The sequence below is a fragment of the Scatophagus argus genome, chromosome 10, assembly GCF_020382885.2.
Source record: "Scatophagus argus isolate fScaArg1 chromosome 10, fScaArg1.pri, whole genome shotgun sequence".
NCBI lineage: Eukaryota > Metazoa > Chordata > Actinopteri > Scatophagidae > Scatophagus > Scatophagus argus.
Window position 1 is genome coordinate 1,831,332 of NC_058502.1, and position 17,073 is coordinate 1,848,404.

The 17,073-nt window shown below is 41.6% G+C and overlaps 2 protein-coding genes and 1 long non-coding RNA gene across 10 annotated transcripts in view; 2 read left to right on the plus strand and 1 right to left on the minus strand.

Annotated features, from left to right (window-relative positions):
- On the minus strand, positions 1-11,966 carry LOC124065626 (dual specificity protein phosphatase 19-like). Of its 7 annotated transcripts, none has more exons than XM_046401154.1 (7): positions 11,756-11,966; positions 9,603-9,852; positions 6,845-6,891; positions 5,148-5,300; positions 3,139-3,249; positions 1,271-1,327; positions 1-467 (listed from the first exon to the last, which is right to left on the minus strand). In XM_046401154.1, the coding sequence occupies exons 1-7, from the start codon at positions 11,951-11,953 to the stop codon at positions 438-440; spliced, it is 846 nt and encodes a 281-aa protein (XP_046257110.1). In that variant the 5' UTR covers positions 11,954-11,966; the 3' UTR covers positions 1-437. The 7 variants fall into 7 exon arrangements, with proteins under 7 accessions (XP_046257110.1, XP_046257111.1, XP_046257112.1 ...); XM_046401155.1 differs by having other exon boundaries at positions 1,271-1,343; XM_046401156.1 differs by lacking the exon at positions 1,271-1,327 and having other exon boundaries at positions 11,756-11,964.
- On the plus strand, positions 5,105-8,703 carry LOC124065628. The gene is made up of 4 exons (XR_006844461.1): positions 5,105-5,261; positions 6,860-6,962; positions 7,164-7,597; positions 8,464-8,703. It is a non-coding gene; the product is annotated as an uncharacterized LOC124065628 (long non-coding RNA).
- Positions 10,790-17,073, plus strand: part of nckap1 (NCK-associated protein 1) — a 25,573-nt gene continuing 19,289 nt past the window's right edge. For both annotated transcript variants that reach the window (XM_046401151.1, XM_046401152.1), the window contains exon 1: positions 10,790-11,134. In XM_046401151.1, coding sequence (XP_046257107.1) covers positions 11,027-11,134 — 108 coding nt within the window. In that variant the 5' untranslated portion in view covers positions 10,790-11,026. The remainder of the gene's footprint in view (positions 11,135-17,073) is intronic.

Consider the following 17,073-nt stretch of genomic DNA (forward strand, 5'->3'; position numbering starts at 1 on the left):
GTTAAACGACTGGCCGGTTTTATTCAACATTATATCTCATACACACGGGATAGGAAATAACAGAAACAATGCTAATGTGAGGCAGTTCATTTTCACTATCTGCACACTTACGTGGAAGGAGACAAACGAAAAACAGAAAATGCAAATGTTTTATTGCAGTTAATTGTTTCTTGGAGAGCAAGTTTAAGGGCGGATGATTGGTCTTGAGACGTGTTTTACGAGGCGTGAACGGATGCTGCGAGGTGTCGGTCCAGCCCCCACAGCAGCATGTGGTCTCTGAAACTGGGTGGATGAACTGCATCCTTCCAGAATATATTCCCTAAATCGGCTTGTTGATGGTGGTGCTGGAGAGAGATGTCTCGCAGGGAGAACCAAAATCTCCAGTAAGGTTCTCCCGTAACGTTCAGCTGTGCTGAGATGTTCCTCCACTCGTTTGTTCATTTTGTCTCCTTCAGTTCATCAGCTTTCTGTATTTTGATAAGAAGAAAGAAAATAACAAAATGTCATCTGAGACACTTGTGAAAAATGCTTTTATTCACATTGTTATTTAGCATTTCTTGCACTCGTTTGTGACCTGATTTGTTTTTCATGTTCATGTGAGTGGATGAAAAGGAAAAGAACAAACTGAAAAAAATAAAAAACCTCCAGGATTCTGCATTTCTGCAGTTCATCAAACCTAATGAAAGCTAACAGGCCAGATAACTCTGTAACGCTTTAGGGAATATTTCTCTGCATCCTGTATGTAACCTACATCTCGCTGTCTGTTAATATTCTCGTACTGAGGTCTGCACAGACCGCGATGGTGGTTGGACCCCACGAGACTCTGCAGATGGGACAGCTTGTGCCATACTGAGGGCCTTCGTATCCAGACGGTGAAATGCCACAAAAATGTCAGGGGAAGCCCAGTTGGCTTCGTGGCAGATACTCTTCAGTGATACACCATTGAACAACACCAAAGAAAAGGCCAAAGTCCCCCACACTCCAGTGCTGCCACAGACTGCATATTGGCACCGTCGCCGGGAGTCACACACTGGTTCAATATTTTATTTGCCTGTTTCTCAACTTAAGACGATAACAAGCAGAGTTGTGTGTTTATCGAACATTAGCACACACATATTAGGAAAAATGAAGCTCTGCGACCCAAATATTTCACTAATAAGCGCGACAGAGGCCTGCTCTTTGCAATCAGGCCGTCGCTTTAAAGGCGTGTTAAATAATCTATGACCTTTACAGGCCTACTAGGAATTGCACCCAATTTGGCAGAACTTACCTCCTCCTCCCCCTCCTCGTCCCTGGCACAGAACCAACCTCCTCCCCTCGGCCTCCCCTGCAGCCGACACAAACTGCATGTTCAAAAAGGGGACAAATAAGCTCTCTAATGACAGCAGGACTCCAACACAAACGTCTCCTCCGAAGAGGTTTTAGATCAGGAGACAGAACATTGGACAAATAATAATAATAATCATAAAGCTGGTGCACTCAGGAGTCAACAAGACTACAGCCGCGTCCCAGTCCGTCCAGCTTTCCTCCGTTTATTCTGCCTGACCTGCTAACTGACCCGTGTTGTGATGATTCAAAAGTTCTGCCTGAAAAAAACTTAAACTCAGACAAATCTGAGCAGCTTTTGAAGTAATCACACAGTCACTTTTATTATTCATAACTGCAGCTAAATTATGGTCATTTTGTGCTTTGGGGCAGCAAACGTCAGGCTTTTTGTTTTTTTTTTTTGTCCCTCTAACTTTGCAGATTGTAGTATGTGACCGAGAGCAAGTGTTTTCTGATTTCCTGTATGACAAATGGAAAACTTGGACTAATGTATTTAGATTGCCTAAAGCCAAGTGTGCAGAAGTTCTCCTCCTGTATGGATTGGACTGTTAACTCCGACAACGTGGACACTAATCAATAAGAATAACCATCAGCAGATGTTCTCGGCTGGCTGAACAACACAAACACGCAGCTGAGGATTAGGATGTGCTGTGGGTTTGTGTTGCTGTGAGTTTGCAGAGTCAGGAGTTCGTCCCCGCGGTGTTTGTTGATTAGCGTGTGAGCCAACTGGATTCTCCCTCATTATCTATCAAGCTAATTATGATCTAATTATTTCAAGGGAGCGGGGTTAGCCCGTCAACTCTGCAAAGTTGTTAAATTGATAGAGACAATGCAGCGGCGAAGGTAATCGTTATAATTGATGGTGTATGCGTTTGTGCGGTGAAAGGAAATCAAGCCGTGTCCCTGGTATGTCTTTAATTAGAAAACAATCTATGCTGCACAGAAGTGAAGGAATTTAACAAAAAATCATTTTTTAACAAAGTTTTTACTTACTAACTCTATTTTCAAACAAGTGGATTAAAAACGACAAACTCAGCATCAGCACACACGCTGGGCAGGCGCATCAACACACGGAAACGACGTGTTATTTATCACGTGTGGATGGAGACAACTCAGCTCACTGAGGAGGCAGAAAAAGAAATTTTATTGCATTATTTATGTGTTGTATTCCCTCCAACAAAACCAAAATATTTTCAATAACATTAGATTTTAATCTTTACAAAAACAGCAAAAGAAACTCCCAATTTCAACATAAAATGTTTGTCACAGGTAAGAGAAAAGCCATCCTGAAGCCCTGCAGCTTTTAGCACTGAATTGTGGGTGTTTTTCAAGGCTTCCTCTTCTAAGTTAACTAAGTTAACTAAGTTAACTAAGAGGTCTGCAGTTCCTCGAAGCAGCACTAATGAATATTGCTGTGTGAAAAGTTGGTCAGATAACCAAAGAGTCACTGGGTCAAAACTACAGAAAATCACAACCAAATCTTCTCCTCAGCTTTGTTTAAGCATCTTTCAGCTCATTGTTTTGGTTTCTGTTCATCACTGACAGGCAGACAGGAAGTTAGCAACTCTGTGGTGAACACAGGAGTTAGTGGAGACCGGAGCAGGAAGCTGGAAGAGGAGTGAATACTGAACGTACTCGTGTTTGGTGGGTGTGAAAATGTAAATTTAAATCATAATTTAAAAGGTCAGTTTTGTTTGTGCTGTTTCATGTGCTGGACAAAATAAATCACTTAATGCAGCTTAAAGGTTTGTAGTTGCGTAGCTGCCGGTAGAAGCCGGGATTGGGGCGAATCGAGGGCCTCGCCAGCTTCACCTGGCTGAACGCATCCTCAAATGACAGCTCCTCCCTCAACATCAGGTAGCCAATCACGATGGAGGAGGAGCGTGACACGCCCGCGTTACAGTGAACCAGCGCCACGCCGCCCTGTGGGAAGGAAAGGTAAAAAAGAAACAGGTTAGGTTTAATTACAACTTCCACATGTTCAAGTGGGCAAGTCAGGAAAAAGAGAAGAAAAGTGGATCATTTATCCAACTTTAAATCGATGTTGCAAGATAGCGATAAGGAGCTACACACGTAGAAATGAATGACCAGTAAAATGGACGACAAACCGGCGGGCACTTCCTGCACCGCCCACATTCAGCATCAGCAGCTCGCAGCAGTATGAAAGGCTGATGTCTCAGAACCGAAATCATCTACGTGACACCCGATACCACTGAGTCGAACGTGAGCGCGTTTCTTGTCATTTAAGAAGCAGGAACCTGTTCTAAAGAACGAGCGCAGTTCATCTGATCACAGCTTTCTCTGCATTTCCTCCTCGTGAAAATATGCAATTTCTGACTCTCCAGCAGCTCTGAAGGCAACATTAGACAGAGCATGTAGGGCAAGTTGAGACAGAATAAATCTGTATCTGCGGCTTGTGTGTGTGTGTGTGTGTCAAAAATGTGCGATATGATTAATATTAATGTTGATGTAATTATTTTACTGCCTAGAGTGCCTGGCTGAAATGAATTTTTTAAATCCAGCCACATCTTTAGACAATGTGTGCAGGCCCACGGCTCAGTTCTGAAGCTCAGCATATTGACACATTTGTCTCTTTTTATTCAACATGGAGCCTCCCACCGCAGAAAGAAGTCTCCTTGCTGATTGAGATGGAGCCGAACGGGAACTGTAAGCACTTTTTAAAAAAAATATAATTTAACATGTCAATCAAATACCCATTGAGGGCCAGGAGATTTAAATTAGCTGTTGCTACACACACACACACACTTTTGGTTGCTGTAATTGACATGTTATCACTGCTATCTGTGCTTTCGATTCGAAATATAACCCAATCAAACGGGTCCTCCGGGGAAAATACAATCAAATAAAGCACATAGAGAACACACAGAGATATAAGTCTTCTATAAGTTTCTATCAATCAAGAAGCTTTCTCTGCTCCTTTATGTTATTTGTGCTGGTGTCTGCAGTCACTGTAGTCACATTTCTGCTCTTGTTTTCCCTCCTTTTGAAAAAAAAAAACAAAAAACAGAAACAACAGAAAACTTCTACAATCTGAAAATTGCCTGAGCAAGATAATCCATCACAGTGAACATGGAGACTTAATTTGGTTTTGTCAGAGTTTCTTGTTTTGCTGTTATTTCATTGCGCTCGAGTTGAGCGTTTTCATATCAGCGCTCAGATCGCATAATGCACTGCTTACGGTCAATCTCCTGACACACACACACACACACACACACACACACACACACACACAGAGGAGGAAATGCTCTGCCAGGAAATAGTCCCTCACAAAGTGAGAAGAGAATATTAGGACATTAAATGACCCTGGTGTGCTCTTTTAGTTTTAATGGGTATTCTGACCACCCACTTCGCCTTTGTGCCGAGTTACAGATAACTGACTGCTGCAGATGTGAGTGAATGCATCACAGTGAGGCAGCAGAATCAGCTGCGTGTGCACACCGACGCGTTAAATTAGCCAGCAGATATAAAAGACGGCATTTTTAGGCCACGCGAGCCTCCGGAGAGGAGGAAGATACAGAAATATTTGGACAGATTTGATGTATTTTCATCTGGGTTTGTCTGGGTCCTGTGAGCATGCATCTGTCACAGGCGGAAGATGAGTAAGTACATGTACTGAAGTAGAATTTTATGGTACCCATACTTTACTCCTCTGAATTTCATACCTAGTAGTTAGCTAGTTTTACCCCACTAGCTTTCAGTAGGAGATATTGTGCTGTTTTACTGCACAGTATTTATCTGATGACTCTGTGTGTGTGTGTGTGTGTGTGTGTGTGTGTGTGTGTGTGTGCGTGCGTGCATACCTGTTCCCGTGCCTGATCTATAAAGGAGCTACACTCCTCGAGGTACACAGTGATGTCAGTGTCCGGGAGGTCCAGGATCTGGAGCGTCTTATAAACCAGCTGATCTGGGAACAGGTTAGTGACCCCGTAGGCCACATTTAGCACGTGAGACACCTGACAGGGAGACAGAGACGTGAGACTCCTTGGGCCAATGACCCCAGAGCACTGACTTGTCTTGTCAAGACTGTTTTTGCTGCGGGAAGCGAGATACTCTGTCAGCCATATTGATGAACGTGACTGAGCGAGGGGTCAGAAAGACGGAGCGAGAAAGAGGGCTGACATGAAGATGAAGAGGACAGACAGAGTGCGAGAGAGGCGCAAAAAGAGAGGGAGGGGGGCAAAGAAGACAGATGGGGGGGGCAAAGAAGACAGATGGGGGGGGCAAAGAAGACAGATGGCTCCACTTCATTTTACAGTACGTGCCCACTCACACTTAAATTTAGCTCAGCTCAGAGGGCTAAATTGTCTCCTGCTTTAACATCTGACATCCTTCTTGCACACGTTAAAGGATGATAGTGAAATTCTGCATTGTTCTAACTGTCAACATATTGAATGAAGACCAAAACTCACAGTGAGGTTTTACACACACACACACACAGTTTGTTTTAACTCAGTCCTATATATATGGATTATTATGCAGTGGAAAATAATCCCAAACAGATGGACTATTTACTAATGTCAGGCCAAACACTACAGTAACCAGCTGTTTCAGGGAGCTACTAGGTGTTTTTTAATATATAAATAAAATAAAATAAATTAAAACCGTGTTTATGAGATGTTTTTCAAAATTATGTCGTCATAACCCAACAGTTGGACAGTGAAAACAAAGAATAATGGCACCGTGGGAAACCTGGACACTGTCACCACGTTCCTGCCTTCTCAAATTCACTTTTTCAGTGATGAAAGCAAACAAACGTCACAACTGATGATGCGGTTTGGGTCCACCTGCTAAAATAAAGACATTTTTTGATTTCTCTTTTTTACTCATTATTAAAGATTTGATTAAGAAGCTAAACAGACCAAGAGGCGAGTCACCTCACATGTTAACCTGGACTACATTCACCGAATTCCTGAAACAGGGAGATACATAACCAGGTTTCTCTGATCCAGAATATGATCGAAAACCACGTTGAGCCTGCAAGTTTTACACTCGTCATATGATTGGGATGGAGATTTAACTTCCCCACAAACTTCAGCTTATACAAAATGCAGGTATTTTTACTGAGCTACCAGTTACTGTTCACTAAATGTTCTACTGAAACAGACCCTTTTTCAAAAAACTGTCCCACTGTCAACTCTCCTGAGCTTTAACATCCATCTGGGAGAGCGGGGCTGATTTGTTTGTCAGGCAATCAAAGGTTTCATCCCAGGAACAGGAAGTGAAGGTGTAATCTCTCCACTTCATCATGGAGAGACTGCACAGGCAGCGATATGCTCGTGGCTGAGAGCAGCCACTGCAGAGAGGAGGAGTGGAGGACGCTTACTGTAATCACTCACTCCCTCTGCTGAGCTAAACTGTCACTGCATGAGTCATGAAGCTCCTCGACGCAGACCTGCAGGACAGCACACCTACGTGGCTGCCTCTAATCTCATGTCGCTGCACACGCGATCACAACAAGGCAAGGGCGCCATCGCTGCATTGATCCCCCCGTACTGACCTTATGTCTCTGCAGGGTGTCGATATCGTGGGCCGCATCCTGAGAGGCTGAAAAGGCAGGGACGACTTCATGAGAAGACAGACAGGAGGGCTCAAATGATGCTTGCTGCAGGCTGACAGTGATTGCTCAATTAGAAAATGATCAATTGCTGCCTTCCCTCTTCTTCAAATTAATATTTATCAGCATCTGCCTCATAATTTTTACATGAGCGAGAGAAAATTTATGCATGGATCTGTTATGTGTGTGTTTTTATATGCAACGCTTTATGAAAGCCAAACTTTCAGTTTTTCAAACTTGTCTTCTTTTTGTTTCATTTCAGTTTGAATATCTTTGGCTTTTAGACTGCTGGTTGAACAAAAGTGATCTTAAAGAGTGACAGCAGCGGAACTTCAGCAGCGGAGGGCAAACGCTGCAGCACCTACATCACTTCACATGAAAACAGCAAACCCGCTCTGAACAGCTGCAACACAACAGAGGGAGGATATCAGTCAGCAGAAACCAACAGTAAAACAGCTAAGAGCCACAGAAAAAATAAGAAATCACAGAATCAGATACCAGGCTTAAAAACTGCTGAAATAAACAGTCGGTGTTATCTGCTGCTGCAGAGAGAGGAGTTCATGGTTTTCATGACAACAGCCTTCACAACAGTGAGAGTCTGACGGACTAGTGCAGCAGAGGAAGCAGGTTTAAGACTAATGGAGGAAATGAAATGAAAAGGACCACACGGCGAGCCAACCTGAGCGAGAAAAGCTGGTGATCACCGAGGGAACGAGCAACAGCCTCTCTTTCAATTTCTCAAATGAGTCTTCATGAAGACGGCACTGGCAGACTAAAATAGCTTAGGAGGTGACTATTTATGTCACAGAGACATATGGACAGGAAACAGACTTATGAAGGCAGGACTTCCTCCAGATTCCTCCAGAGCGGATCGTCACTGCCTTCAGCTCGCTGCCTTTAAAGAAGTAATATTCACAGTCTCTGCAGCAGCCAGAGCCACTTTCACATAATGCCAAATTCACGGCGTTGAGAAGTAAATCTAAATCCAAAGGATAGAGTGTCTTTGGAAATAAGCCAGCTACAGCCCATATGCCTCAATCAGCATAGAAGGAAAAGATTTAAAGTGACACATCTGTGAAAAGATGCAGGAATGTCAGGATTTTTAAACACAAGCGACAGAAGTCACGTCTCAGACAGCTTTACTCTGCTGAGCAGCAAATGCTACCAAACATTTCTTTGAATTCTTTATTTTCAGACACAGAACTACAATACATTTGCTCGACTTCTGCCTCCCCACTCGTTTCCCCTGCATGCTCACATGTCATCCATGCTCCTTAGTATTTGGCTGTTTTGTGGATTTAGACAATTCTCTTTGGTTCATGTTAATTTGTGTTGTCTGTCCTGTAAATCTGAGCATATTTTGAATATATGTGACAAAATAACACACATTGAAATATAGCAGCGTCTGGCATCAGATACTGGAATGAAATGCTGCAGAACAGATGCTGTAAGGTGTCAGCAGTGAACCGCTGTATAGGAAAGAGTCACCTCTATCGAGCCTAACAGATGTAATATTTTATTGATCCCTGCTGAGAAATTCTCTCTTTGATTCTCTCCTGCAGTGAGGTCAAAGCACAGCATAAGTAAGCTACAGAAGTGAACTGCACCCCAGAGCTGCGAGAGGCTTCAATGTGAAGCTCAAGGACACTTCAGCAGGACGGACACATGCTGACATGTGAAGGTGTCACCCTGCGTCCTCCAGCTGAAGCCAGGGTACATCACCGAGCTCCCAGAGACAACTTCAAAATTAATCACATTGATTTATTCCTTATAATGATTTTACTTATTATTCGCAACAAACCATGACCGGAATACTGAAGTGGCTGAAATACTATGAAACTAAGACTGTTGGGCAATTAACACCTCACAGCCTGCAGCGAGGTCTGTCATGTGGTGAATGGACTCTACACGGCACTCTCAGCACTGTCAGCCATTTACACGCACATTCATGCACTAATACAGAAGCTGCAAGGTGCCAAGCTGCTCATCAGGTGCGACACGGTGCTTTCTACCCAAGATATCCTGTGATACTCCTACGCTACCCTGACACAGTGATGCAGCAGCCACTGAGAGCAAGTTGGGGTTCAGTATGGAACCATTTTAGTCTGTAAAATGTTAAAAATTTGTGCACAGTGCTCATCACAGTTTCCCAGAACTCAAACTGACGTCTCCAAAATTCTTCTTTTGTCCAACCAACAGTCCAAAATCCAAAGACTCTTGATTTACTATCATAAATGACAAAGAAAAGCACCAACTCCCGACATTAAAGAAGCTGGAACCAGCAAATGTCTGACATTTCTGCTTAAAAAAAAGGAAACAATTCATTGATAATCCTGAAAGTTGGCGACCAATTTTCATTAGATGGACTAACTGCTTAACGCACGAACTGATGCAGCTCTACCCTGGTGGTAGTAAAAATACTGGCAGTACTAGCTGAACACTAACAGTTGAAGTTTTGATAGCAACTCTTGTGGTACTTTTGTATTCTTTGCAGTGGTTGTAATTTGCTCAAATGTGCTAAAAGTAACAGAAGTAGTATTTCAGTGGTAAACGTAGCTGCAGTGGCAGTTGTAGTAATACTTGTGGTGTCTAAGTACTGTATTTGGCAGGAAAAGATAGCAACAGTCATGAAAAATGTGTACGTTATACTATACTATAGTGCATAGTACCGTAGTACAAGTATTAATAGCATGTATATTACCCAGCAGTAAGAAGGGCCTAACAACACCGACTTGAAGGTCCAGACTTTTATCTTCTACAAATCCACATCCACTCCCCTCCTCCAGCTCCTCAACCTGTTCCTGTCCCTCTCCTCCATCACTCCTCCTCTCCAGCAGTTTCCTGCCTGTCACCGTGGTAACACGTGTGCACTGTTTCCTCAGACGGGTTTTGGAGAAGCCCTGGATCTCCTGGGCCAGCGAATGCATCACAGCGGGGTTTACAGGAGTCAGCTGGAACAACGAGCAGCAGAGGAAACATACACAGTTTTATGACATGAATAAAAGCACATAAACTTTTTGGTGCGTTTACTCTCAGCAGCCAACCAAAGTGCAAAATGTAAATATCTTGACATAAACAGAAGACCTAAACAATGGCTGATTCTGAACAAAATCACGGAACTTTATGATTTTAGTTTTCCAGCGTCGTGCACCCACCTGAACGTAAGGTATAAATTCTACCAAAATCCCGCACAGAGTTAGAATCTACTGCTTTGAGCCTACATATTACATTAGAGTACGTAATACAGGGCAAAAATACGTGAGAAGCACAGCCATTGCCGCAGCAGATATCAAGGCTTTGGAAGCAATAACAGCGGAAGCTGCGTCAACAACGTAATGCGTTCAATGACTCACAGTAAAATAGTTATTGATACAGGTTTACCAGGACCTGGCTGATAATGTTATATATCTATCTATCTAACTATCTATCTATCTATGTGTGTGCGTATATATATTATATATATATATATATAATATATATTATATAATAATATATATTATATATATATATATATTCGAACAGTACGTTTGAGCTTTTTAAACAGAGTATTATAACAACCTGGAGCAAAGGGAACAATATAGAAAAATATGCCCTTTCATTTTAATATAATCGCTAATTAAAACATTTAATATTACCATTACTATTAGGATTTATAGTAAGAGTCCCTTTAGTACCCTGTTGCAAAAAATCGTGGGTACTGCATTTTAAAGGTTATTAGCAAAGTCCAGCTCTCTTGTATATATATCAGTATGAACACCATGCCAGTAAATGACAACGGGGGCTATTCGACTATATATTCGATTAAAAAAACAGAATATCGAATCGCGATCAACTGGGGTAGACCAGGCTCTGACAGTTGCATTAACGAGGGGCCGTGAACGCAGCAGGATCCAGTCTCGTTGTGAAAACCAGGACAACTCCTCATCCCTGTGACCGAAAAAAAACAGGCACGGAGACGGTGGGGTGGAGTACAGGAAGCTGCTGTCCCCGAATCTCTGAACATGGGCGAAATCTATTAACGCAACAAATCAAAGCTTCTGTTTTTCTTCATTTGCGGGCGAGAGGTTACAGAGATTTGTAAGATTTTTCTGGATTGGCTTGGAAGTTTAATCGAACAGCGAGAAGATGTCTCGGGGAGTGATCCAGCCCAGCCAGCAGAAACTGGCAGAAAAACTGACCATCCTCAACGACAGAGGCATCGGGATGTTGACCCGTGTTTACAATATCAAAAAGGTTCGCACACACACGCAGTTAAAAAAAACATTGACCACATATAGCAGTTAACAGAGTCATTATATGGACTATATCTGCACCTGCACCTCAAACGAGTGTTAATGTTAACGATGGAGACAGTATGAATGCTTGATTAGCTCACAGCGACTGTTTCTCTCATGTTATTTATTCTTAGACTAATTTATTCCTGCCATTTTATGTACTCCCTATGGTTCATAATGTTATATGAACAGGTAAATATGCGTAAATAGAAACTTGAGTCATCCTAAATGTGCCCCCTTTAGCATCCCTGGAAGCAGGCTCTGGGCACTGCTAGCTTGCGGTAAAGCTGCCCGTTGGTTTTACGACGTTAACTGATTTTCTGTTGCCTTAGAGACAAACATAGACACTTAAAATGTGCAGTATTATAATGAACTATCAATCACAACCCACAACAAAAACCGAAACCGTCAAGTCAAGCCCAATAGATGATATCGGCAAACCTTTAGGCCTGCAGCAGCGTTAGTAGCAGCTAGCTAACAGCGGCTGGTAATGGCGGCGGCTGCTAGCTAAGCTAACTATCGCTAAGCTAGCAGTCGGGCGTCGTCTCTGCTCCACCAAAAGCCAAAACACGAAGCTCACCAAAACATCACACCCCAGATACAGCTGCTGTCTGATGCTAACGGCTCTTAGCTCAAACCAGTCACTGTATCGTGTTTTTATCACCCTAGCCTGACAGCTTGCTACATTAGCTACCTTGCTAAACAGTTGTGACAAAATGAAAGGACCAAGTAAAGGCTGCAAATTGTCGATTAATTTGTCGATTTTCTGATTAATCATGACCCATGGCCAAGGTTAGCTACTGGTCAAAAAATATCGACTCATCTCAACATTAGACTTCGATGTGATGACAAAAAACTGCCCACTGTAATGTGACAAAAACAGAAAGAAAAACATTAAGCATTACATAAAAATGAATAAAAGCATATCTCTTTACTTGTCTGTCCAATCTTTGTCGGGTCACATAATGTAGGTGAAATCAGTGGTAGCATTATAAATGAATAAGTGAATTGATCAATTAACTAATCGTTTTAGCTCAAATGTAGCATTTGATATTTTAAGCCCCACTCCGTAACATTGACCTTACATTTCATGATTAGTTTTCTGCATCCATTATTACAGAATAATAGACACAATAATATAAAATAGTCTGTCACAGTTCTTACTGTTACTGACTCTTAACTGTGCTGTCCAAGTATTACACCAGTGTGTGGATGGAAAAGACTAGTGGGTCTGTTTGTGTGGGACAAGCCTTTATGCCTGGGTATGTCTGGTGAATAAAAAAGAGGGACAGAGAAAGAGGTCAGTCATGTCTTACCAAAGATTTAGAGAGTACAGAGTATAAGTTAAGCTGTCTGAAAGCCCATACTGTTTCCCGTTTGAGTTGTTCTGTGCTGTTCAGTGGTCATTTCTAAAGTGGAAGGAATTATGCCGGTGATATGAAGAATCAAAATTGTTATCATCAGCTAATTTGATTCTCAACCAAAAATGTCGAATAAGTAGTAAATAATGGGAAAAACAGTAAAATTGTTAACTTAACATTGTGAGAACATCTGTTTTTATTGGCTGTAGAAGTTATGAGACAGTATGAGCAGTCAGGCACAATCACTGAGATTTTGCTGCTGATTACTTTAGTACGCCCTTCCTTTCCTTTCCTCCCTCCTTTCTTCCTTCCTTTTTTCTTTCTGTCTGTCCCATCAGCTTCATATCTTCCTGATCTGCCTCACCATAAGGCTTCTGAACATCCACTTTCAAATTCTGTGTATGCTTCCTTTTAGCCTGCGATATTACGGTAGAAAACTTTCCAGCATCCAACAACAACTACATCCCAAAGCTAGAAACAAAACAACTGGGGACAGTAATCTGTAATCAGTAGGCTCATTCTGGACTAATTTTGGTACGTAGCGATTTGGAGATAAATGTAATATTTTTATTTATTAAATTCTCTGCGTAAGTGCTCACTAAGTTGTTTTTATTTTGTTATCAGAATCAGAATTCCTTTATCAGGTTAGATTTATAATAATTCTTAAGAAAAACATGTGACTGACTTAGTTGTCTTGTTTCTACCTTTGGGAGAAAGTAATTCATGCTCACTAATGGTAATATCATTTAAGATCACAGAAATGTTCTTTTCCATTTTAAGCACATTAACTCATTACACATCATTGATTAGCTGCAGAAAACCATAAAAGCTGTTTCCCAAACTTTCCGTAACAGTCACCTTAATTAATCTTGGCTGAGTGGCGTTGAAGTTTTTGTTTGCTGTGCTTATCTTTCAGCCAGTGGACCCTCTAACATCATATTTTGTCTTGCACACAGCGCTTTCAGACTATTTATTTTCCTTAACTTTGCTTACACTTAGGTAGCCCCCATAGTCTCCTAAGTTAGTGTGCAGTTAGTAAAAAATAAACACTTTCAAACTTTATCATGACTGTAGACGACAAACGAAGTAGTCCCGTTATAAGCTTACAGTGTGACATGCTTTTAGCAGCTAGACTGGATGTTCTTCAGACATCACATGTATCCACAGGATGGACACAACAACATGTACACTTGGAAATGATAATGCAGTTCAGTCTAATAGCCCTGCAACAGAAACCACCCTCGTAAATTCTTGAAAATACTTTCATTGGAACAATGTGAGAGAGTGTTGTTAAACTCAATGCCAAATTTGAGGCTGTTGCTTGTTCTCCTTGTTAATGTCAGTTGTAAATGGTTTCAGAAGTACCATTAAGTGAAATGGACACCGCTCTGACACAGTTCTTGCTGGAGGGGAATTTCAGAACTTCAAATAAATTTTATCTCGCCAAGAATAATTGTCTCTTTGGCAGTCAGTTAGTTTATTTAAACTGAAATTTATTTTAAAGCACAACCCTGTATCCAGCCTTCCTTTAACTTGACACGCAGTAGGTCTTACTGAAGAAGATCTTTTTCAAACCAGCTCAATCACCATGATTTGACTTTTTTCTTTCCTTTTTTTACAATGTTTTTTGGTGATGCGGGACTTTGTGTGAGATCAGGAGGTTCTTCATTTACTGGCTGTGTGATGCCAGTTTTTTCTATTGTGCACATTCTGTAGCCATTTCCTGATCAACAAAATCTGTGATTTTTTTGTTGCCAAGAATGCACTAGAAAGTGCAGGCTGGTAATACGCTTACCTATGGTGGCTCAGAGAGGACAACAGTTGAATAATTAGCTACTGGAAAATATTACAGGTTGACATTTCATGAAGGGCACCTCTGATTACCAGCAGCATTTGTTACCCTGCATTTCTAATTTTTAATGGGGTTTGTGGCTCATGAAGGGCAAATTGCCCAAAACCTCCATCCTTTTCTCTCTGAATGACATGTTTGCCCTGAGAAAAATGCAACACAAACTGAATTTCATCAAACTGTTGCTTTATTTAATATTTTTATTTATTCTGCCTGGCCTTAAAAGACCATACTCATTTGAAGTGACTTGGGTAACAAATGGACAGTCGTGCTATTGAAGCTTGTGAGTGTGCAGGTTTTCTTTGAGAGTGAAGACTTCACCAGGTCTTTAGTCCTTGTTTTTAGTTGAAGTTGCTCTGTCAGTGGCATCACCTGTTGTTGTGAAACCCTGCAGACTCTCACCCTGTGGCACAACTGCACTTTAGGTTTGGTGATAGCAAACTTCTAAATGTGTGCTGTGGTCAGCATGTTTGCTGAGGGATTCTCAGTGGTACTCAATACATTCTGTTGGAAATACACTCCGAACTGAATCAGTTTTTCGTCACTGGTTTAAAGCAGGGCTGGTTCTTCACTTGAAAGTTTAGCATTAAATGAGAGTAAATTTTTATTCCACACTTGCCAAGTCTCTAAAATGCATTCATAAAAATATGTGGTTATAACACAGTGACTGGACTGTTACTAACTCACTCATTTTGTCTTGCTGTCTGTTTTCCTTAACTGTTCTCATTCCTGTTTTTCTTTTGCATCCCAAGAGAAACTCAACAGATGAGAAAATGAACCAGTCAACAATGTGACTGAACATGACATCAATTAAAAAAACTGTATTCGTTGAAATATTTCCAGACATCTCTTTTATACTCTTGCGGGCTGCCATTCTGCCTGTAACTTTAGACAGTCCAATACTTGTGCCCAAGTCTACTAAGTAAGGTCACGGTCCCGATCTGATTGATTTGGACAATAGATTGTGGCCAACAAACACTGGATGTTTGAGGTTGATGCTGACATAAATATTTGGAAGTTTAAAAAACATGATAAAGATATATTATCCGACAATAATCAGTCTTGATACGTATCCCTTTGATTTGGTTTTCATAATGTTTTTGTTACCTTGCCAGTGCTCTCGAGTGGACGAATGATGTAGTGGAGACACTGGTTTGGCATTTTGTTGCAGCAGTTTCTTCCTCAGCCCTGCAGAGAACTGTGTTCAGAAATGAGTGAATCATGTTGTTGCATGTCCATATAACTGCAAAATGATAAATTCATTCTTATGAGAGCATCACCAGCATAGAAGCGCCCAGTGCTTCGGCCATGAGGGAACAATGCATTGTCAGTTACTAAGCAACAGCCATGGAGCAGAAATGTGGAGCGACTATTGCAGCCAGTGAAAACTACGGGGGCCAAACTTTGTCTTCACACTGTTCTTTATGAGACAGGGCCGCTGCTGACAGCCGGAGCGTCAGCCACATTATTCCCACCCTTTCCCACTCTTAAAATGGATGTGTTATTTTCACTGTGTCTGAGTGCGTAGGTAGGGATACTACAACTTGTGTTACTTTGAAAACAGCGTGCGTTAAAAAAGTGTTAATATGATCACATGTTGGCGCAGCATGTGTCGTTTCTAATGTGTTGAGTTGAAATGAGTGTCGAGAATGGCTGTCCCTAACTGAGCTCTCAGAAATGCAGAAGACACCTGTATGAAAGCAGCTGTTTTATGATGTGTGTGTGTGTGTGGACCAAAGATCCAGCAGTTTGTCTGAGTGGGCTCTTTGTTTTGATTTCTTCTCTTCTTCTCTCCGTTCCAATGCTTCCCCCCTCTCCTATGCAGCAAGGACAAGTTTGGAAGGTTTGCAAAGTTTATCACCTTCCACTTATGAAACCCCACACCCCTTCACCCTTCCTCAATTCCCTCCTCCTCCTCCTCCTCCTCCTCGTCCTCGTCCTCGTCCTCCTGGCTACCTGTACTGATCTGTTGGTCCTCTCCTTTGTGCCTCACTCCTCTTCATGTTTGACAGTGAATGGAGCCCTGCCTCATTCTCGGCTTTAGAGATTCAGTTTTACCAACCCTCAATGGAAATTCAGGGTGTTATTCATGTGCTTATGATGCAGAATTCACACACATTTTCTGTGCTTTGGGAAAAGAAAGCTTTTATATCTTTTGCTAACATATTTTTGAGAATTCCAGAAACACTAACAATTGACAAGCGGTTAAGTCTTTGCATATGAATATAACCCAAATATTTCATCCGTAGTACCTGAAAGAGTGGCTGCAGTGGGAGTCAAAGCCCCCAGACATTTTAGTCAAAGTCCTATATTCAATTTGATGATCACAGATATGGAAAATATTTATTCAAAAAGTTTAGCTTCTTGTTGAACCACAGAAATGTTTATTATTTGTCAGTGTTTTCTGCTGCTGTCAAGAAAGTATTTTTTGACATTTTTTTGTGAATTGGTTTCCAAGTATTTTGACAGAGAATGAGTGCAGTGATGCTGACGAGATCACCCTGTTGCCAGCAGGCAGTCAGCCAACTGGCTCTTAGCAGGTTGTTGAGGTTCTCTAGTGGTTCTGTTCCTAATTCTTTGGAGCTCTTTTTATCCTTCTTTGTGAAAAGAGAGAGAGCTCACACAGTGTGAGGAATGACCAATTCAAAAAACAAATTCATTCATCGAGGACAAGTCTGTTTTGCACAG